Source organism: Sphaerodactylus townsendi, linkage group LG02 (assembly GCF_021028975.2).
Source record: "Sphaerodactylus townsendi isolate TG3544 linkage group LG02, MPM_Stown_v2.3, whole genome shotgun sequence".
Lineage (NCBI taxonomy): Eukaryota > Metazoa > Chordata > Lepidosauria > Squamata > Sphaerodactylidae > Sphaerodactylus > Sphaerodactylus townsendi.
Genome location: NC_059426.1, coordinates 95000945 through 95023994, shown reverse-complemented (window position 1 = coordinate 95023994; position 23050 = coordinate 95000945). Strand labels below are relative to the sequence as shown.

The following is a 23050-nucleotide window of genomic DNA, read 5'->3' as shown; positions in this document are numbered from 1 at the left end:
GTGGGATGAACAGAAGCTGCTGCAAAATGAGGAAGGAAGCCTCCTGGCTTACCTTGCAAGGCTATTGCAAGGTGGGAAAACACGTTGCCAGCTCCCAATTGGACGTTCCTGGAGATATGAGGTGGAGCATGGGGAGGAACTTTAGCAGCCACTATGTGTGTAGCCCCCCCCCCCCCCCGGAAATTTATCTGTCTTGCCTGGAGATCAGTTGTAATTCTGGGAGATCTCCTGGCCTCACCTAGAGGTTGGCTTGAAGCAGAGGCGTAGCTGGGCAAAGCTGCCCCCAGGGGGGCCTCCGCATTTTCAGCCACCCCATGGGTCCCGTGTTGCACCCTGCACCCCCTGCCTCGCCACTTACCTTATCCTGCAGGTATGATGGTGCATGGGGGTGGCTGCTGCGCAGGGGTCCACGGGGAGGGGGCAGAAAACAAGGAGGCTGCCATCCCCTCTCTGCCCAAAGGAGCAGCAGGCAGCTGCCTTCTCCATGGGGCAGAGGGGTTTTGTATGCCCAGTGCTGCTGGCTTGAGCTGTGCGAAAGCCAGCAGCACTAGGCAGGCTGCCGCCGCCACCGTCACCTCTCTGCCCAATGGAGCAAGCGGCTGCCTTCTTTGCGGGGCAGAGGGAGTTTGCAAGCCTGGTGCTGCCGGCTCGCCCAGAACAAGAACTGGCAGCACCAGGCAGGCCGCCATCCCCTCTCTGCCCAATGGAGCAGGCGGCTACCATCTCCATGGGGCAGAGGGGGTTTGTATGCCCTGTGCTGCCGGCTCGCACAGTGTGAGAGCCAGCAACACTAGGCAGGCTGCTGCCTTCTCTGTGGGGCAGTGGGGGTTTGCATGCCTGGCGCTGCCGGCTTGCACGGCAGGAGAGCCAGCAGCACCAGGCAGGCCGCCGTCCCCTCTCTGCCCAACGGAGCAGGCGACTACCTTCTTCGTGGGGCAGAGGGAGTTTGTATGCTCAGTGCTGCTGGCTCGAGCAGTGCAAGAGGCAGCAGCACTAGGCAGGCTGCCGCCACTGCCGCCTCCTCTCTGCCCAACGGAGCAGGCGGTTGCCTTCTTCACAGGGCAAAGGGGTTTTTCATGCCTGGTGAGCTGGCAGCACCAGGCAGGCCACCGTCACTGTCTCTTCCTTGCCCAATGGAGCAGGCAGCTGCTTTCTCCATGGGGCAGAGGGGGTTTTCATGCCTGGTAATAAATGTTTATCCTGTTCAGCCTGCGACCTAAAGCGCGTTTTGAGTTTTGGCCCCCTGTGCGATTGAGTTTGAGCCCCCTGTACTAGTGGGATGTTTTGAAAGAAGTTCGGGTCGCAGAGTATTTTTAAAAATTGATTTTACAGTTGGCCCCATTACTTGGAAATAAATCCTATAGGATTTAGCGGGAATTTCTTCTAAGGCAACATGTGGATGATGAGCCTGCGTGCCCCCAGAACATTCGATTCCAGTAAAGCCACGAGAATGCATTTCAACGTGGAGAGCATTCCACGGGACCTCCTGCACATTACAGCTCCAGAGTTGCTCTGCTTTGCAGCCGTCTCACTGGGAAACTTGAGCAGCCTTGTAAACGTGGCGCTCCGGTGGCCCCTTTTTGTCTCCTCCCACAGGTCCCATTGGCCTTGCCCAATCGCAAGAGTTGTAGCATGAAAGGGCACAGCCCTGAAATCGTTTGCAACCATACTCCTGACTGGCTCGCCGGGCCGGGTTGGGGGTGTGTGTGTGGAATGGATTCCAGTCCCACTCCACATTAGGTAATTCATATGCATTGCTAATACGAGATCTCCTAGTCGGTATTGTGCAATGGGGAATGGGGGGAGAGTGCCGCTCCACGTCAAAACTTTTCTGTGAGCGAACTGAGAGAGATACCCGAGTTCCGCTGGTACAGCTGCGCAGAGCGGTCCGAGAGGTCCGGCGCGTGCTTTTCAGGTACAGGCAGTGAGTGGACTGGATGCTTGCATCAAGTTTATATTTCTTTGATTCCTAATGCAACTTTCTGCATTGCTCTCTTCTCCCCCGGCCCCCTTTGGCCCCATGACAGACCCAGTTGTGTGAGGACCAGAGAATGGGCTTCAGAGCCCCGTGCACCTCCTTTGTGGTGTTGTTGCTGCTTGGCCTCGGAGGGTCCCGCGGCGTTCCCACTTTCAGGAAGGAGCGGGGAGTTCATGCCGACGCAGAGCTTAGCAATCAGCAGCACGAAGATAATCAGAGCTTCCAGTACGACCACGAGGCCTTCCTGGGCAAAGAGGAAGCCAAGACTTTCGATCAGCTCACCCCAGAGGAAAGCAAAGAAAGACTGGGGTAAGACCGCTTGAGCGGAAGCAATTCCCGTGATCTGATGAAAGTCGGACTGCTTTGATTCTTCTTCTGAAATGGGATCACTGCGATCTTACTCCGAGAGGCCCTGATTGTGTGCTGGTTGAATGGAAACATCTTCAGATACGTTTTCCAGGCAGAGGGAGGGGTCCTTGGTGTTAGTCAGGGTGTAATATCAGTCCTGTTAGGATATAAGGAAAATGAGTATTTCCCATCCCGGGAGCCGCTGACAGGGCAGGGAGGGGAATGGGAGGCAGCAGAGTTATTGTAATTTGCTGATAACGTGGCACTGGGTAGGTCTCATTCATTGCTGGTGCGAATGGGGGGAAAACTTACTTTCACTATTGGAAAGCAAGCACAGTCTGAATCTGTTCCTCCTTTATGTATTAGACAAACATCCAGCATTTTGTTTCAGGTGTGGTGTAAAGACAAACATCCAGCATTTTGTTTCAGCCTGTGGGTTCTATGGGGCAGAACTTGGAAGGAGTTTGCAACAACTAATTTTAAACAAAATGGTTTACTTTCTTTAACATATGACAATAATCAAACATTAACATTTAACTTAACACTCCAAGTTCCTGTTCAAATTTCATTCCAAGTCCTTCTAATTACAGTCTGATAATGCCAAGTCCATTCTTCCTGCTGGTGGTTGGCTTATGAAGACTCCAGATGCTTGGTGAACTGGATTCAAGATGATGAAGGTCCCCAAAAGAACTCTCAACATTTACATACACAAAAACCCTGAAACAATAAATTCTAGTATTTACAATATAGCAAAAATAAACAACTCCCTTCCCACTAGTTCCCAACAACATTGCAGTTACCTTAAACAAGGTGTTAAGGGCTTATAAAAATCAATCAAGGTCCCAGCCTGGTAGCCTTGCTTCCTCCAACTTCATGACTTTTGCAGCCTTCTGCTGCTTTCAGTCTCCACCCCTTTCTGGGTCATCCCATTCTGAACATAGCGGTTACAGACACACTATGAGATTATTATAAAAGGAGAGTTATTCATCAAGGTTTTCTGCCAAAGATTTGGATTCAAAACTTTCTACTGTTTTCCTCTAAGGTCTTAAGATGCAAATGTTTGTTTTCCTTCTCTATATTTTTTTCTGTTCTTTCCTCTTGACACTTTCTTAATTTTGGGCTATTTCTTTAGAAAAGTCAAACTTAATTATTAGGATATCTCCTTGTCATTGTGAAAAAAATACGCATACAAAACAGTGAAAATGTCCATTAACAAATATATGTTCAGTAGATTCCAATAGTGGATTGGTTCTTAAGTGGGATTTGTAGATTCAGTATTCTTGGGGGAAGTCCAGGTGGTATTCCCTATGAAAGGGCTGAAGTACCCAACTGGATTCCTGGGAACAGTCTTTACAAAAGAAAGGTACTTGGGCAATGTAGAGAGCAAGTTTAGGAGGAAGGACCACACATAGACCAGATTGGAGGAAAATAGGATACAGCTTTATTGCCGCAAGAGCATTGGCACAGCATAGGGATTTATCCAACATAAGGCACCTGCCGCCTAGAATCATAGAGTTGAAAAAGACCCCAAGGGCCATCGAGTCCAACCCCTGTTTAAGGGGTTGGTTTCAACCTGTTTAAAAACCTCCAAAGAAGGAGACTCCACCATACTCCAAGGCAGTGTATTCCACTGTTGAACAGCCCTTACTGTCATGAGGTTCTTCCTAATGTTTATGTGAAATCTCCTTTCCTGTACCTTGAATCCATTACTTTTTGTCCTAGTCTCTGGAGCAGCAGAAAACAAGCTTTCTCCCACTTCAACATGAATATTTAAACGTGTCATCACTTCATCTTCCCTTCTCCAGACTACCCAGCTATCTCAGTGTCACCTTGTACGGCCTGGATTCCAGACTTTTTACCATTTTGGTCACCCTCCTCTGGACCTGTTCCAGCTTGTCAATATCCTTCTTAAATTTCAGTGCCCAGAACTGGACACAGTATTACATTCCTGGATCTACACGCTAGTATTCATGCAGCCTAGAATGGCATTAGCTTTCTTTGCTGCCACATCACATTGCTGACTCATGTTCAGTTTGTGGTCTACTAAGACTCCCAGATCCCTTTCACATGTACGGTTGTCAAGCCAGGTGTCACCCATCCTGTATCTGTGCATTTCATTCTTTCTGCCTAAGTGTAGTATCTTATATTTATCTCTGTTGAAATTCATTTTGTTTGTTTTGGCCCAGCTCTCTAATCTGTCCTGGTCTTTTTGAATTCTGACTCTGAACTCTGGGGTATTAGCTACCCTTCCTAATTTGGTGTCATCTGCAAACTTGATTAGCATGCCCTCTTCTCCATCATCCAAGTCGTTGATAAAAATATTGATTAACACTGGGTCATACCTTTAGATACTGTGATCTCAATCCCTTAGGGCAGGGGTAGGGAACCTTTAACACTCAAAGAGCCATTTGGACCCATTTTCCACAGGAAAAGAAAACACTTGGAGCCGCAAATAATTTTTGACATTTAAAATAAAGATAACACTATACATATAGGGGCTTTTTACTCCGCTCATTCTGAGAGGCGCATGGATGCGCCCACCCTGCTGCCTGCAGGGCGGGCAAGGATGAAGCTGGCGGTTCGGCCTCACCGGCCACCGGGAAAGCGTCCGCCCCGCTCCAATGGGGCGGGTGAGAGGGGAAGCCCGCAGCGCTGCCCAGCCGACCGTGGGCAGTTGGTGCGCCCGCCCTGCTGCCTGCAGGGCGGGCAAGATGGGGCCAGCGGCTCGGCTTGTGGAGCCACAGTGCAAGGGCAGAAGAGCCGCATGCGGCTCTCGAGCCGCAGGTTCCCTATCCCTGCCTTAGGGTCTCAAAACTCAACATTAGCGCTTTTGCATCTGGAAGTAAACTGGGAGCCAGAAGAGATCTTTAGTATGCAGAGGGGGAAATGTTGGCCAAGGCATTAGGAAAAGAGAGAAGAATATAGCATTTGTTCATTAGCTACAAAGATAAGACAACCAAAGAAACATATATTACAAAGTAAGAATTTCTTGTACAAAATTGAAGCATGCAATCTTCCATTCTTTCCCATACTGTAAGAAAGTGGCACTACTGCAAACTGTAGTCCAGGTAAAAACTTTTAAATCCTATATTTCCCAGGATGGTCTGAGGAAATACACTTCTACATGTTCACTCAACACATGCTGATACTATAAGCGGTACAAGCTGCCCACTTATCACTGGTTGCCAAACTACATGTGAGATGGCAGTTCACAATTTCACAACTGAATTTCCACTTGTAGAATTCTGCTATGATGTGCTCTTTGGCCCTTGAATAACAGATTGAACGGACAAGAAATTTGTCCTGGTAAAACTCTGGTGGTTCCTACTATTCTTCTTCCAAGTTGAGATCTCCTGGTCATTGAAAATTATCTTCGGAAATGGACCAGGAGGAGTAGCCCGTGAAAGCCCATTCTCTTGTTAACCTCATGTATAACAATCAGCTATGTTATACTTGATTATTACATATAATATCAACCATAATATTCAATAAAATTCTTAAATATATATATTAAGAATTTGTTGTGCTATGGATCAATAACTCAGTATGTTACTGCAGGAAAATTGTTGATCGAATTGATGATAACAAAGATGGCCTTGTCACAACAGAGGAACTAAAAAACTGGATCAAACGGGTGCAGAAACGCTACATCTTCGAAAATGTGGCTAAGGTCTGGAGAGATTATGACCTCAACAAAGACAATAAAATTTCCTGGGAAGAATACAAGCAAGCCACCTATGGCTATTACCTAGGTAAGGGGGAAAAACATTTTTTTAAAACTGACCCAGCTCAGTGAACCTGCAGCAGTCTCTGAGTGGTCTTTAGTTCCTGTAATCCTTCAGTATTTTTGTATCATACCTCCGATATCTTGCTTCAGATTCAAAGAAGCGGTCAGACACAAGTGTACCCATAATGATCATACAGCCAGTAGCTCTGTTTCTGGACTGGCTGCACAGGCTTTCAGAGGGATAGGGGGAAAGATAGGATAGGTATGGTCCTGTATACAGTGTAGTGATTCCTCTAGGCTTGTGTAAAACATGAATTATTCAAAATGATATCTGCCTTTCTGCCCAAACTGGTGGGATCCTAGGACAGTATTTTTTCTTTAATGGTACTGCTTCCAGCTGGTAGGCTATGTGCTAACCCCACAGAACTGCTAAGGAGATTTTTTTCCCTTTCAATTATTTTATATAGGCCGTTTCCGCACGGCCAAAAGCAGCGATCGCGATGGCGGTCGCAAGTGCGGCCTTATCTGAAAAAAGCGTTCCCACAGACAGAAGTGAACTGCCCGAGCGATCCGCAGCCCGGCCATGAAATGTAACGGTTAGCACTGGGCGCTGCCCAGGCGTCGTCAGCGATGTTAGCGCCTGCGCGCGAAGCCCGATGCAGGCCCGGCGTCATGCCACCCGCGCAGCAGTCACGATGGACAAGCGTGATGACTGCCCTGATGTCCTGCCGTCCCCATGTATCCAGTGCCTCCCCTCCCAGCTACTGTCAGTCCCAGTGCATGGGTCTGGGAAAGGTGCTTAGCCATGCAGGGGAAAGCACCGAGGAATGACGTGCGATATTGTGTGTGTGGGGGAAAAAAAGGTGACCCAGCTTGGCCCGTCCTGGCAGTCGCTTCATTTTGAAGCGGCTCCTTAGCGACTGTTAGCATACGCGAGTCTCGCGGCGTCGATCGCGTCACAGGGGAAAAAAAGAGTGAAAGTTTAAAGCGTTTTCTGAATCTGGCGTCTTCAGCGGTTTTAGCGTTTCAGCGGCTGGCGCTGAATCACCTCCGCCGCTTGGCTTGTATGCGAGAACGCCTTTCTGTATAAGCGGTTCTTTTACACCGTTCCACGGCGTCATAATGGCCCAGCCCGTCGCGAGCGAAAGCGATTATAGATGTTAATCATATATATGTTCTTTAAATTCTTCTCAAGGGCTTGTGCAATACATGCACCCTGGTATCATGTTGCCACAGAATATTAGGATGTGTGGAAATGAATCAACAGCTGTATGCGGCATTGGAAATTAAGCTGAAAGGATGCAAGCAGCTAGGGTCTAGAAAAGAGGTAAAATTGCTTGGAGGAACTATATCCTGATGTGTGCCTTCTCCAAGTCCAGTTCCTCTTTCTCAGGATCTGTCAAGGTGTGAAGGGAATTGCCCTAATACATCCTGAAGCAACAGGGAACTAAATAATCCTCTGTCAAGATCACCCATTTTGGATTTCTGTGGTCAGGTTTGTTAGCAATCATATAAAAGCCCAGTCCTGAATATATTTAAGACTGAAAAGTAAGAAAAGCAGAACATTTTTAAAAGTTTTATCTTACAATACTTTTTTTTCTTACAATAGCTGTAATAATGTTATCAACATAGGTCAGTCCACTGACCTCCTTTCCTAGTCTAAGCAAAGGAATTTCATTTATTATGTTATTTCTCACTGAAACTCAAGGAGGATTACATTTGTTCCTTGGCCAAGCTTACCGAGTACACCAGTCTGTTTACTTGTTTACAAGTAACGATCACAGTGTATTGAACCAGCGCTTTAGTCAGAAAATTAATGCTCCTGAGGAATAACTCTGTGTAGTCTGAAATAAAGGAATCAAGGTTCTTCTTCCATAAATGGCTCCTTTCTGTGCTTAGAGCTATGAATGGTGGGAGAAAAATGTACTAGACAGGTATCCAAGGTTTCATTTGTAGTTCAATTTTCATTAAATTGGTATGTTTGTTTTTTCTCTTCAGTATTTTCTTCTGTGTATGATCTGACTGCATTTAGAAGAAAATTCTGTTTGCTTCAGTGTGTGGGAGTGGCACCTAGAATAGCATTTCAGGAGTGAGGGCATTCTGTGTGTATCTGGGGAGGAGGCCAGGTGGGAGGGTCAGAAGCAACTGCCATGTTGTACTGGTGTCACACAGGTCTTTTGTTACACTGTTGTTTCTCTTTGTCTCATGCTTACTTTGTTCTGGCGCTCAGAAAATCAAGAAGAATTTCAAGATGCCACAGATCAGCACAGTTTCAAAAAAATGCTGCCAAGGGATGAAAGAAGATTCAAAACTGCTGACCTGGATGGTGATTTAGCAGCCACTCGGGAGGAGTTCACCGCTTTCCTTCACCCAGAGGAGTTTGAGCACATGAAAGACATTGTTGTTCTGGTAAGTAACTTTAGTCAGTGTCCCTTCTTTTCAGAAAGCCAGTTTCCTCATCTTTCAGGACCAGGTTTCTCAGACAATAGCAGCTGGCCCTTTTAGCAGGAAGGAGAGCTATTTATGGAATCTGACTTTGAGTGTTTAGAACAGGGGTAGGGGACCTTTAACACTCAAAGAGCCATTTGGACCCGTTTTCCACAGGAAAAGAAAACACTTGGAGCCGCAAATAATTTTTGACATTTAAAATAAAGATAACACTATACATATAGGGGCTTTTTACTCCGCTCATTCTGAGAGGCGCATGGATGCGCCCGCCCTGCTGCCTGCAGAGCGGGCAAGGATGAAGCTGGCGGTTCGGCCTCACCGGCCACCGGGAAAGCGCCCGCCCCGCTCCAATGGGGCAGGTGAGAGGGGAAGCCCGCAGCGCGGCCCAGCCGACTGTGGGCAGTTGGTGCGCCGCAAGATGGGGCCAGCGGCTCGGCTTGTGGAGCCACAGTGCAAGGGCAGAAGAGCCGCATGCGGCTCTCGAGCCGCAGGTTCCCTACCCCTGGTTTAGAAGATGACTTGCTTGGCTGAATGTGACTAGCTATACTCTGCTCCACCAAAAAATCTCAGGAGATTCATGAATTAATCTGCCATTTCCTAGACAGCCTTTGTTCTAGAATGTTCCACTTGGGTCCTGGTGCTTATCTAGTTCTGTCCCCAAGGCACTAGGACCCAAGTTCAGCATTCTACAACAAAGATGCTCCAGGAAATGACAGATTAATTCACAGATATCCTGAGATCTTCCGGTGGGACAGAGTATAAAGAGCTTGACAAGGAGGTGACAGATGACTTTATATATATGGATCGCTTGCTTCTACTATGAATGTTGTCCTCACTGAATGAACTATTTAGTTATGGTATGGGACAAGCAACCTGATGCAGTCTCACACCTTGACCTGTCTCAAGACAAAGCTTGTAGCTCAGGCAGCCCATCCAATGGTTTGGGTGCCCAGCTGCACCCCCCCCCCCCTCCGGAGGCTTTCCGGCAGCATGGGATGACCTAAAATGCAAAAAAGCCTCCCTGCCACTAGGAAGACCCCATTGGGCTTAATAGATTTATGCCACCTTTTCGCAATGGAGTCAATGGCTGCAAGGAAGTAACTTCTTCACGCAACGTGAAGATTGGTGTTTGGAATATGCTGCCACAGGAGGTGGTGATGGCCACTAACCTGGATAGCTTTAAAAAGGGCTTGGACAGATTTATGGAGGAGAAGTCACTCTATGGCTACCAATCTTGATCCTCCTTGATCTGAGATTGCAAATGCCTTAGCAGACCAGGTGCTCGGGAGCAGCAGCAGCAGAAGGCCATTGCTTTCACCTCCTCCATGTGAGCTCCCAAAGGCACCTGGTGGGCCACTGTGAGTAGCAGAGAGCTGCACTAGATGGACTCTGGTCTGATCCAGCTGGCTTGTTCTTATGTTCTTATGAAGTCAACTAATATCTGCTGCTCCCCCAGACCACGCATGCTACACCACTGGTGGTAATGCAGGGACTCTGGCACAGCATCCTGTGCTACGTCCCACTGACCGGGGGGGGGGGGCACCACAGTCACCCACCAGCAGATTCGCCCCTCCGCCAGGGCAGATACTGCAGACTCAGTCCCCTTGTCTGGTTGGGGCTGTTAGTCAAGTAGAGCTACCTTTTGGCCACTATGCATAATTGATTTAATTAGCATTATAGTTGCTTCAGTACAGTAAAACAGGTCCTTTCTAACTGTCCTTAAGGTGAGGTGAACAATGTCATTTAGTTTCTCCCATCATTCTCATTTTGCTTCTCTGTAAGGTGTCTTTGTGCTGGAAAGTTGTAGGAAACAGAACTCTTTATCTGTGTACAGCAATCCTGATTCAGAAGCATTTTACAACAAAATTGTCTTTATGATCTTTCTTTTGAAAAAGATACAGTATTTTTTTTGCTGAGTTTGCAGAAACCCTTCTTTCATAGCATCAGATTCCTATGTATGTTTGTGGTACTTACACTCAACAGTTACAGAAATTTTTACATTTGAATAGTGACCCTCTTAGTTGTAAATATTTTGCAGAAATTTTATTTTTGTTTGGTATATTTTTAATAGCTATTGATTGATTTTATGAGGGGAGGGACTAGCAAAACATTTTGAGACCTTGTCTTAAGCTCAAAATGCAATCTACTTTATCATCAGCTTGGGCAACAAATACCCAACTTTGTATAGATTGCCTCCCCTCCTTTTTCTTTTTTTTACAGGAAACATTGGAGGACATAGACAAAAATGAAGATGGATTTGTGGACCAAGATGAATACATTGGTAAGACATGACATGGATATTCCAGTACTGATTCTCAAGGGCTTTCCCCACTGACAGAGTTGAACTGGTTTCTACCTAGGTTCGCCTCAGTGAATCCCCACTGCCACCGAGCTCAACATTGTTTTTGTCAATCTCAGTCCCCTGTTTACAGAACTGCGACATCCTTGTTGCAGTTATGAACTACACCTTTCTGCCGGAACAAGGTCGATACCGCTTCTAAGTGGGGAAGCATCGAAACGACACCTCATCCGTTCAACCAATCACGAGCCGCTTTTGTGGCATGCGCAGAACAGGAGAGTCGTGGCCGGCAGAAAGCGCATGTAACTGTAAACTTTTAAAACTGTAAAAAAAAAAAGAACCCTCCTGTTTCCCTCCGTAACACAAGCTCCAATCACGATCGAGGAGCAAAGCAGGCACCAAGATGATCCCTCCCACTTAGCTCGGTTCCAGGGGGCCAACTCAGTTGCTGTGGGGACAGCCTGGAATCGCCCTCCACTGAAGGGAACCGAATCGACCTTAGCTCCCTTCTGTAGGGGAAAGCCCCTAAGAGGAGTTTTGTTAGGTATGGGTCACCTCCCTCTCTTGAAGTACACTCAAAGATTCCTGCCTCACCTGCTAGGCATGGTAGGTTCACCTCTAAGCTTGGCAGATACCTACACATAGTATTAATGTCTGCCTGGGACCTACATGCATAAAATCCAGTACTCATTGGCTCAAGCCACATAATCAGTAGGGGGCTAAGAAAACGCAAGCAGAGTACATAAGGAGGGAAGGCATAGTTTAAACTGATGACTTATTACATTTAATGACAATTCAGTTTAATATGAAAGAGATTGTAGAAGAATTTGATGTGGACAGTATTTGATGTGGCATTTTAACCTGTTTATAATGAACTCTAATGAACTCTAATGAACTCTAACCTGTTTATAATGAACTCTAATGAACTCTAATGAACGTTATAATGAACATATTTTAATTATATTTTAACTTAAAAGACAAACTCATTATTTCAATTTTAGTGTTTTAATTGTATGAAATATTTTCCTTTTAGACTATTTATTCTTTTGGGATGTTATAGCCAATGGCTCAAACAATAAAGACTACTACTACTACACATAATCCGTATCTTTCATATAATCAGGAATCAGCTGCATGACTGAGGCCAGATGAAGACAATATTGCCATTCTTGGCAATAGATAACATCTAGTGGAACTTTCAGGATAAGTGAACTTGCTCCTGAATTCCCTCCACTCAGGGAAAAGATTGTCCAAACCAAGCCTTACTAACCTGAGAAATAAAAAATACATTACATTGTACAAAATACTAAATCACCTGAGTTTGACTTAGAATTGGGGGCTTGATAGTTCCCACCGTATGTTGCAAGAGAGAGAGCTCATTTTCTTAGAAAATCAGTTATCCAGTTCTCATATAAGGGGAAGTATTTTTAATGAGATCATTAGAGTTCCAACAGGGTTTCCAAATGTTACTATCTTATCATGATACTCCAAAAACTGAACTTGAGCACCTTCCCAAGAAATCCCTGTACTTTGCCCAGGGAGTCTCAGTTCATTAGGCAACCTGGGAACTCTACAGTAAAGGATGTCTAGCAGTGCAATTCAGGGACGTAATGCCCATTGGGCAAGGTGGGCAGCTGCCCAGGGCACGACTTTGCGGGGGGCATCAAAATGCAGCGTTCATTTTTGGGTATTTTTAGTGGTTTCCCATTTTTGGCCTTCAGGGGGCACAGTTTTTAGGCTAGCAGCACCAAAATTTCAGCGTATCATCAGGAGACTGTCCTTATGCTACCCCCCAGGTTTGGTGAGGTTTGGTTCAGGGAGTCCAAAGTTATGGACTCTCAAAGGGGGTGCCCCCATCCCCCATTGTTTCCAATGGGAGCTAATAGGAGATGGGGGCTACAGTTTTGAGGGTCCATAACTTTGGCCCCCCTGAACCAAACTGCACCAAACCTGGGGTTTATCATTAGGGCAGTCTCCTGATGAGACCATGAAAGTTTTGAGACTGTGCCTTCAGAAATGTGCCCCCCCCCCCCAGCCTGCAACCCCCATTGACAGCAATGCAGAAAACTCAATGCAGAACAAAGATTCTTGGGCAAATTTCTGGGATGTTCTTGCAGGGGGTACATTTTTGGACGTATCAGCACCAAAATTTCAGGATATCATCTGAAGACTGTCCTGATAGGAAACCCCAAGTTTGGTGCAATTTGGTTCAGGGGGTCCAAAGTTATGGACTCTCAAAAGGGTAGCCTCCATCTCCTTAGCAAAGAATGGGGGATGGGGCACAGTTTGCCTCGTTACGCCCCTGGTGCAATCCTAAACAGAATCACACACTTTTAAGCTCATTAACTTCAGTAGACTTAGAAGGTTGTATCTGCTTAGGATTGTACTGTTGAAGTTGCTTTTGTGAGGGGCATGTGACATCTGCAGTAGCTTTTACTGTATTACTGAAAGCAGTAGAGATGGTTATTAACATGTTCAAGATTCATTATAATATCTGTGTAGTTCTTCCTCTGAATAATTCAGAGATACAAATCATCATTAGGTGGTCTGATAGTGGAATTTGTTACTTCATGTACTTTTAAGTAAATCTGAATGTTTCCATATTTTTAGGATTGTTCTTTTACTTTTCTTTGTTCTTCTTGTTCTCTCGGAGCATTGGTCATTGTAAATAAGCACTTATATTCAGCTTTCAGAAGTCTGAACTGTTCAACTGATGTGTCTGTCTTCTGGTTAATTCTCTTGGTTAGTTTTGTGTGACTTGAACACTTTAATAATCAGAATGGGCATCTGCCAAAGCTGATTCATTGAAAGATTTTACCTAACTTCTTATTCCCTCCCATTCTTTTTGCCATCAAATCAAAGCTGAATTCTGGTGACCCATGTTGGAGTTTTCAAGGCAAGAGACATTCAGATGTAGTCTGTCATTGCCAGTGTTCTATTCCCCAAGTAAAACAATCTTTTGGTGCCCTATACTTGGCCAGAACAGAGTGGGAGACTCACGGGCAAGGTGTAACAGTTTTTTAAAAAGGTTTATTGCTTAGAATAATTGGCCCTTTCCCCACTTACCTTAAGCCCCGCGCTACTCGATGAGAGTAGCGGGGGGTCCCTTTGCACTCCCCACTGAGAGGGGCGGCGACAGCGCAGCCGCCCCGACGCTGCTGCTGTCACGCCCCTCAGCGCGAGGCATTCCTGGCGCTCTTTCAAAGGGCGCCTTCTGATGACCCCGCACAGAGCGCGGGGTCGTGGGGATGCCCGGGCACGCGCCAGGGATGCCGCGCGCTGGGGTTTGCGCGCAGCAACCCTCAGAAAAGGGTAAGTGGGGAAAGGGCCAATTGAGACCCTAACTCCTCCAGGGTCTGACTAAGATAAGGCACTTGCTTGACTGGAACAATTTGAAGCTTGAGATTTAGTTCTTTCTTGACTTCTTCCAAGACCACTTTCCTGTGCTTCCTCTTGGTTCCTTCAATGTACTTTATCTGGATTCTACTCTCTGTTAACACCTTAACTTTATGCTCTCTAGACTTTATACCATAGACTAAATACCATAGACGTAGCAGATATTGCAGCCTTCCAACTTAGACTGACTGAGCTAAACAGGGGCATTGCTGGGTAATGAAAGGAAGACTCCCTCTAGGGAGATTTCTTAAAGGGACAAGATCTAACTAAAATTCCCTCCCTTAGAATACTGTACAAGGAACTAAATCCATACTAGCTATAGGGAAACTGATGCTTAATAAGAAAATAATAAGAGCTTCTCTGGGGGTATGACAGCCTGCCTCCACATCATGACCCATCCGAATACTGACCAAGGCCAAACCTTCTTAACTTTCAAGATTTGATGAGATCAGGCCAACTTGGGCTATTCAGGTCAAACATATTGTCTGAGATGTATACCTTGCCCCCAACTTTTTTTTTACACAAATCAGCCTTGGTATGCTTTGAATTTGAGCAATGGAATGCAAACAAAAAGCCACTCAAAACCACTTTAAAAAGCAGGTTTGGGAGAAGTAAATACTAATGTTCTGGATGCATAATAATGAAACAAACAACTCTAAGGCCACTTCTGCACAGCCCAAAAACAGCGTCCTAGGGACGGTAAAAACACAATCCCTGAGGTGCTGGTCACACAGCTGGGGTGCTGTTCGTCCCAAATAGTGCAAAAACGCTGTTCTCAAAACAGGCTCCACGAGCGTGTTTTTTGAAAAATGGCATCTTCCTGCCAGAGCAGTGCAAAGGGCACCAGCGTGAGAGTGCCGCTTTCAGGTGCTGCCTGTTTGTGTGTGCTGTTTACCTTGTCTTTTGTCCGAGGCTCCAGAGGGAGAAGGAACATGCCCACGCTGCCCCCCGACCCCCGTGGGCCAGACGGCAGCGTGGATGTGTCACTTCCTCCCTCTGGAGTCTTGGCAGGAAGACAAGGTAAACAACACATGCAGACTGGAGCCAGCTCCATGTGGAGTTGTCTCTGCAGAGTGCAGCAGCTTCGGCGGCGCCTGCACAAGACCATGCGAACGGTCTCATGCCTCCACTGGCATTAATTATGCCTGTGGACAGCCGCTTCTGCCGCCATGCAGGAACGGTCTAAGTGTTCTTGCATTTCCAAAGTACCATGGGCCTTCGTTCCAGAGTACTTAGTGCTTAGGAATTAAAGAGGGAATTAATCAAGATGTACTTGCACAGAAGATTTTGTTCTTAAAAGCCTCTCTAAAAGCTGTCCAGTTTCATGTATGTGATTTTTGTTTCCCTAAGTTTCTTTGTGCCTTTTATTCACTGTCCCAGTCATACTCATTTACTTCTGATGTTATCCACACAGACACTTGCTGGCAGAGACAAGATGCACAGTTGCTCTGGGTTGCCTTTTTCCTCCCACACTTCTGAACCTAGCATAAAAGATTGTGATTGTGCATCTTAAGAGGGGATCTTGAAAGAGCTGTGACTCTCTATTTTCCACAGTCTTAGAAGAAACTCACTGGTGAGAGGCATTCAGGGTCAAAGTTCTCCTTTACTAGTCTCCTTTACATTTTATCAAAATCTTCCTCTGTCAGATGAGATAGATAGCAAAGGTGATGAAACAACATAGAACCTTATCAAAATGCTGCATCAATGTCATAGCAAATATGGCTTTAGGAATATAAGCCAAAGCAGAGATTCAAGCAAGTTGTCTACAACATATGTAGAAGCTGGATGGAATAGTAAATGAGATGCTTTTCACCCTTGAGACATGTAGTCACACTTCTATAAAGTGTACAGATAGATTACGGTTCAGACACTTATACAGACACCCACAATAACTGTGAAATTGGGCATGCACCTCTCTCCTCCACATTTCCGCATAGAATTATGTGCAATGCAGATGCTCAACATGAATACCTTTGTGCTTTATTTCTTTCAACAATTCTTCTCTGTCAAGAAAGGAAATGGAGAAGACCATGCAAATCAACACTCACACATACTGGGCTTTGGATGGAACATCCACATGACAACTTATTTTAAGGGGGGGGATGAACATGTTTCTATACTGAGCCCTCGGGGAGGGTGGTATATAAAACCAATAATAAATAAAAATAAAAAATAAATAAAATAAATAAGTCAAGACTGTCATTGCCTGGATAAGTATGCCTGGATCCGACCCATGTCTCATGCTTTCTTGTGCTGCTGCGAAGAGGTGTAATATAGCAAAAAGCTAGAGGAATATGGTTGATTTGTGGACTTCTAAAAGTCCCAAACACCATGATCCTCCATTCCAAATTGATTCCTGTTTTTCCATGGTATGACTTGACCTTGCAAATAAAATACAGGCCCCCATAACATTTTTAAAAACTTGCCTGCCCACAACTTCCTGATGTAAATAATTCATTACAACCTGAAAATAAGAGAATAAACTATTTCTGATTTACATCCTTACCTGGTAGCACTACTTATTTATCATAGACCAAAGGCTATTTCCAAGTCTAGCTTGATTGTTGTGTGGGGAGCAAAAACTCAGGGTGGTCAATGAAGCTTTGCTTCTATTGGTTGACTGAGTTATTCTTCATCTTGTTCTAGGAGTTCTCAGGCTGTGCCCATGCAAATAATGGAGCAGTAAATCTAGTTAACAGGAAATACAATAGTTTGTAGAACTTGCCTCTGATATTGAATCTTGGGGCAAAAGTACTATTTAAAATGGTGATTAGTTTGGAATTCCAAACAAGAGAGCAGTGAGAATAGCTGGATGCTGCATGAAGTTAAATAGTGAATAAAGCTACCATCTGTCTAAAGAGGAATACAAAATACAAATACACAGATAAATGCGAAGCGCAAAGTAACTCTTGTGAAAGGATTCAGGATGAAACCACTCAGAGTTGTTCAGCTTAAAGCAAGGGAATGAAGGGTGGTAAATAGTGTTTAATGCAAGCATTCCTCCTTCCTGCAACATGTCCTAATATTAAATAGACACTATGAGAGGATTAAGTATGAAGCCCCTGCAAGTGCAGAGCTCGTGTCAGGGAGTATGTGCTACAACAGTCCCCCCCGTACCCCCAATAATGTGTGCGGTCTTCCCATTGCAGGGCACAGGGTTTGGTTGTAATCTACATAGGGAACCCCCTTTCCAAGTGTAACTTAATTTCTCCAAATCAGGTCATATGTGGATATGCTGTTACAGAGTATCACACTTGTTCATGTTCTTCTCTAAGCAACAATGAATCAATGTGAAAATATTTCTGTGACATAATAAGGGTTGGTAATGTGAGCTTGCCTTTAATTATAATTAGGAATGGGAAGGATAGTACATTCTCTACTCCCAGCTCTCCCCTCTTGCATATAAATTGTCCTTGCCTTTCTTCAACAGTCCTTACTAGTTTGATATTATGGCTGCCCTGAGATTAACTTCAGTTCACAGGAAATAAGTTTCTTCTCTAACATGGGCTCTGTAATCAAATCACAGTGCAGATCCTAGGTTAGGAGCAACCCTGTTTTGTGTTAATAATGTAAATAGAAGACTGAACCATGACAAAGGAAAGGGAGAGATAATATAATTGAGTAAGTACAACCCTGCAAGGTACTTTTGATTTCTTAATGGATGGTTTGTGTAGTAATCTGCACCAAACTTGCATTTTTCCAACCAACTTAAGGTTTTTCTCTCTGTAAAGTTTGGCATCTGTGCATTTTGGAGACAGAGAACAGATGTGTCTAGAAGAAGCTGGGGATTCCTATTTGCACTCAAGTTATCTCATTCTCTTTCAGAGCTCTCCATGTTCGTTCCATGTGGGTTTTGGCCTTCATCAAATATTTTGCAAGATAAAAAATAAATTTGAAATATATTAATGTTATTTCCTGCTCACAGCTGATATGTTTGCACATGAAGATGGTGGTCCAGAACCTGACTGGGTAATAACTGAACGTGAACAGTTTGCAGATTTTCGTGATCTAAACAAGGATGGAAAAATGGATAAAGAAGAGATTCGACACTGGATCCTCCCACAAGATTATGATCATGCTCAAGCAGAAGCCAGGCACTTAGTCTATGAATCGGATGTTGACAAGGTACCTAGGTCTCTTGCCGGTTTCACAGATTAGAATATTGGACTATTTGGATCCTTTTTAAATAACGTCAGCCTACCAATAGTTGAATTTTAATACATTCCCCTCCTCATAGATACTGAATGGATATTTTTAAAACTTTGATGTTAACATAAGAATGTTGATGTGTTATCCAAAGTATTGGGGTCCACCCAGTGGTGGGATTCATCAAATTCGCACCACTTCGGCAGAACTGGTTGTTAAAATGGTGCTTGTACACAAACAGTTGTTAAATTATTTAAATCCCACCACCAGAACCGGTTGTTAAATTATTTGAATCCCACCACTGGGTCTGCCCCTGTTAGAATGGGAAATTAGCAAGGGCAGACTTTCCTTAACAAGAGGTGGGAAACTAGTATGAGAGCTTTCCCACCAGAGTTTACGAAAGTGGGCTTCTCCAAGAAATCCACAGCAGAGTAAAAGTTTAACAATTTTATTAGAAAAAGTAGAATAATAAACATGCAAGCATAGAAATGATAAAAACACGAAGAGAATACACACAGTCCTAGAATTTAGAAAGAGGTGAGGGTAAAAGTCTGGAACTGATAGGGATTTTTGGGAAATAAGTGTTATCCAAAATACTGGGCTCTGCCCCTTTTAGAGTGTGGATTAGTGAGAGCAGACTTTGCTTAACAAGTGGTGGGCAACTATTATGAGATCTTTACCACTAGAGTTTACCGAGGCATGTTTCTGAAAGAAATTCACTAGAGAGACCCATGCTTTGAAATCCCTGTTGAACCATGAAATTCACTTGAGCCAGCCTCCCTTTTCAGTTTAACTTCTCTAGAAGCTTACTGTGAGGATCGTATGGATAGGGAGCCCTGTGTGCATTCTACAGAGGCTTTTTGGAGGTAGAGTAGTATGCAACTGTGAGACAGCTTCCACTGACTTATGAGAAAGTTGCTTCTAGCAAAAGCTCTTACCCACCTGTTCTCTTATCTTTTTGACTGAAGATAATCAGAGGTATCAGATCTTACTGTACCAGCATATCAGTGAGGATGAAAGGAATATTATTTATCATCTTAATTGGTTTTGGTAACTTTGTTAAGTTAGCCTTATGGCTCCATTCCAGTTAAACTTAGTCATGATTAAGATTGAGATTCTTTGCACACATCTTGGGAGTAAGCTTTGTCAATCACAGTGAAACTTCTGAGAATACACAAATTAGGATTTGTCTGCATGATAGATGCAGCCTAAGTGTATCCCTCCCTTTCAATGGAAATTAGTAATGATTTGTTTTAGCTGGACTGGGGCAACTGTATCCTGTCTTTGTGTGTGTGTATGTGCGTGTGTGTGTGTGGGCGTGGGCATGTGTGTTCTTTTTGGTAAGTCACCCTTGACAGTCTCTTCAGACTATAAAACAGGATAGATATTTTAATAAATGAAACAAAGTTATTCTGGTGTAGAAAGAGATGGCTAAGAAGATGGAAATTATTGCTAGTTTTCCATCCATCGATGATGTACTGAATGGCAAGTCTCTTTCAAGAGAGGCAAATAAGGACATTCTGGATACACAGAAAAGACAGTTTAGTTAAACATAAAGAGTCCTTTTATAGGGCCATTGTTGCTGATTGTGCCTAGCAGTTAATTAGGACAATCTTAAGAGTACAGTTTACAATTGGAATATATTCCTTCTTCTCATGGGACACTTTTCCTGGTGAAAGTGTTATCAAGCCAAGTGAAGTTTTTTCCCCCTAATGGTTGGTTGGTATTTTGTGTCTTTTATAAAGACTTCACTTTGTTTCATCCTTCCAGGATCAAATGTTAACCAAAGAAGAAATCCTAGACAACTGGAACATGTTTGTTGGAAGCCAAGCTACAAATTATGGGGAAGACCTCACAAAAAACCATGATGAGCTATGATATTGTTTGGAAAGCAAATTTAGCAAAGTCTGGGGGCTGGTTTTCTATATATTACCAAAGTTATTGTGGGTATGTATGCTACACGGTTTTGTTCCAGATTTTCTTTTCCCCCACAAAGCAATTCTGTTAGCACCATTGAATGCAATTGCTGTCACTTTTTGTTACTTTGTGTCTGTGTAGATTTCCATGTAAAGTGGTGGAAGTACTTCCCAAGTTATACCTTTTGATGTATTAACACATCAATTCTATATGCACTTCAAATTTTCACAGAAATTAGAGAGACTTGGAAGTAACATGTGGGATCCTCAGACTTAGATGATGTGCTTAATTTCTGGGGTGTACTATTTCACGTCCAAGTTGTATGTTTTGAATGCCCCTTCATGTAAACAGTCTCCCTGCACACTGAAAACTAACATTTCAAGTTTAGAATTTTCTCCCTGATGCCTGGTTTTTTATTCAAGGAATTTTTTGTGCGCATTCATACATTTGATTCCCATTTGAAGTTTGAAATAGAGTCTCGCAACATATAAGGAGTTACTGATTGTGTACACCTGCTTTTTATTCCAAGTACATATAGATAGATTGAGAGAGCCTGGACACGAGTGCCCACTGCTGCACTTGTGGTGCCCCTCATCAGCTGAAAATTGGTCAACACTCTCAGCAGTCTCATAAGACCTATTCCTTTTTTTAAAAAGATGATGTCATAGAACTCAATGACAGCAGTCTTTGGATGGGGAGGAGTTAGACATTTTTCTTTTTATTTCTGTATTTCTAGAAATACAGCAAAGATAAATCCCACAGTTTTGAAATGGAAGGGGATAGATTTTTAACTATATGCCAAAAAAAAGTACAAACAGGAGTGACTTTTTAAAAATCATCCCACATTGCAAATGGGGTCATTGGTGTTGAATGGTTTGAAGAATAAGTTGGAATAGAGGGATTAGTAAACAGTCCTTCAAATGCTTGACATTATCCACAGTTTGGAATAGCTATTCTTTTTCACTAAGGGACAGTTCACACTACAGCCAAACAAAAATCTCTTCTGTATGATGAGGTGTAGGTAGAACATATTAATATTTCAAGCCAGCTATTTGTCCATTTAAAATAAATCAAACTGATTGGAAAGTTCTTAGAACTGAACAAATTTTGCTAACCCCCCCCCCCCCCCCACATATCTTGGATTAGATTCTATTATTCATTGTTATAACAGTCAGAGATCTTTCCTGCCCTCTTTTCCTCCCCCAGTAATTCTTTCTGACCTGGAAAAGTTGATTTCCTGTGTTTTAGGACCCACATAGATTAACTACTACATAGGAAAGACTGCATTAAGGACGGGATAAGGCCCAAATGGTCATGTTCTGCTTTTTTCCACATGTGGCAGCTCCACTGCCACATAAAACAGTCCTATGATTTTGTTCCCACCCTTGTAGCTGCCAACCAATTTCATGGATCTCATAACTCCAGGAATCAGTATTTCCAGTGTTGTGACTGCTGGCAAGATAAGAATCTTGGATGAATTCACAACCCTCAGTGCCTTTCATTGACAGGTTTCAAGATCAGTGTTTTTGTGTATTCTGTGCCAGTCATTCACTGTCACTTGGTATGCACATTTCCTTACATATGTGGAACTTCCGTTTCCATTGCAGTAAAGTTCTTATAGGGAGGGGAGCTCTATGTGTGCCTTGGAGCTCCTGCCTTGGTGCAAAGTGATTGTTTTCATTGAAAACCAACACATTTTCCAGGAACATTTGTGCAACAGCATCACCAACCTCTGTGACGTATTTCTGCTCAAATGCATCTCCAGGGCAGAGCTGCTATTTTCTGTATTCCTCACACATTTTGCTAAAGCAATGGGTTTTGTTTTTACAATGAGATTTTGCTGAATTGTTTATTCCACGTGGATAATGGTAGTTCCACATTGGAAAGAAAAGTTTAACACATTTCCAAACTCTGCCATTCATTAGAGACTTAAGAGTCTTTGCACTTCTATGTCACAAGGAGAGACTGTGTGGCATAAAGTTTGGAGTTTGTTGTAGTTATGTGTGTACATACAGAGAAAGAAAAAGAGAGAAAGATGCATTGCCACTTTAAGGAGATCTTCTGCAGCTAATTCATGCTTTTCAGCTTTGCTGTATGTCATAATGCTTACGAGATGTTACATATACAAATGCATTTTACCTGTATTGACTTGAAGATATGAATAATAAACATGTAGCTGTCTTTTTGTATACTTTGAAGATCTTAAAGTGGAAATTGTGAAGCTTTAGTGTTTTTTTTTAGAATCCTAAGCATGTTATCCGCTGAAGAAACACATTTGATTTCTTTGGTGCTATTTCTGAAAATGGTGCTTCTAGTTCCCTACGATAGTGCAACTTCAGAGATTGAATCAGATATGTATTTCTTCTTAAGATATGTCTGTTTCTTCTGAACAGCTCAGACCTAATTAAGATAATTCACTACAGTTGTGTTTGCTACAAGGCTGTACCCTATTTCGATGTTTATCTTATAAACTGTACAGAGAAAGGTTTTCCATTTACCCAGTTCTGGAGGGAAATCTCTGAGCAATGCTTCCTTCCCCTGCCCTTGCTCAGTAACAACAGCAGCAGGAAAATGGCATCTATCAATGTCTGGGCTTCACATGGAGTTTTGTGAAATTCCTAGAGCATCATGGTATCAGTTTCTGTTCCAAAACAAGAAACAACATCTTAGAAATCTCCACCCACCTCAGTTCTCACAGAGATTGTCAGCCAAGGGCTCATGCTTCTTAACCTACATTGGAGAGTTACAATTGCGAGATCACCAATGAGAGCTACAAATGCTGGTGGGGAAA

At 43.8% G+C, this 23050-nt stretch overlaps 1 protein-coding gene across 2 annotated transcripts; it reads left to right on the top strand.

Moving 5' to 3' along the window:
* The first annotated feature begins 1631 nt into the window (after positions 1 to 1631).
* RCN1 (reticulocalbin 1) lies at positions 1632 to 22457 on the top strand. 2 transcript variants are annotated; one of them, XM_048486316.1, is made up of 7 exons: positions 1632 to 1740; positions 2028 to 2287; positions 5885 to 6078; positions 8284 to 8462; positions 10722 to 10782; positions 18122 to 18321; positions 20113 to 22457. In XM_048486316.1, exons 2-7 carry the CDS (start codon positions 2052 to 2054, stop codon positions 20218 to 20220), a joined length of 978 nt encoding a protein of 325 aa, XP_048342273.1. In that variant the 5' UTR covers positions 1632 to 1740; positions 2028 to 2051; the 3' UTR covers positions 20221 to 22457. The 2 variants fall into 2 exon arrangements, with proteins under 2 accessions (XP_048342273.1, XP_048342272.1); XM_048486315.1 differs by having other exon boundaries at positions 1675 to 1915.
* Positions 22458 to 23050: the final 593 nt, after the last annotated feature.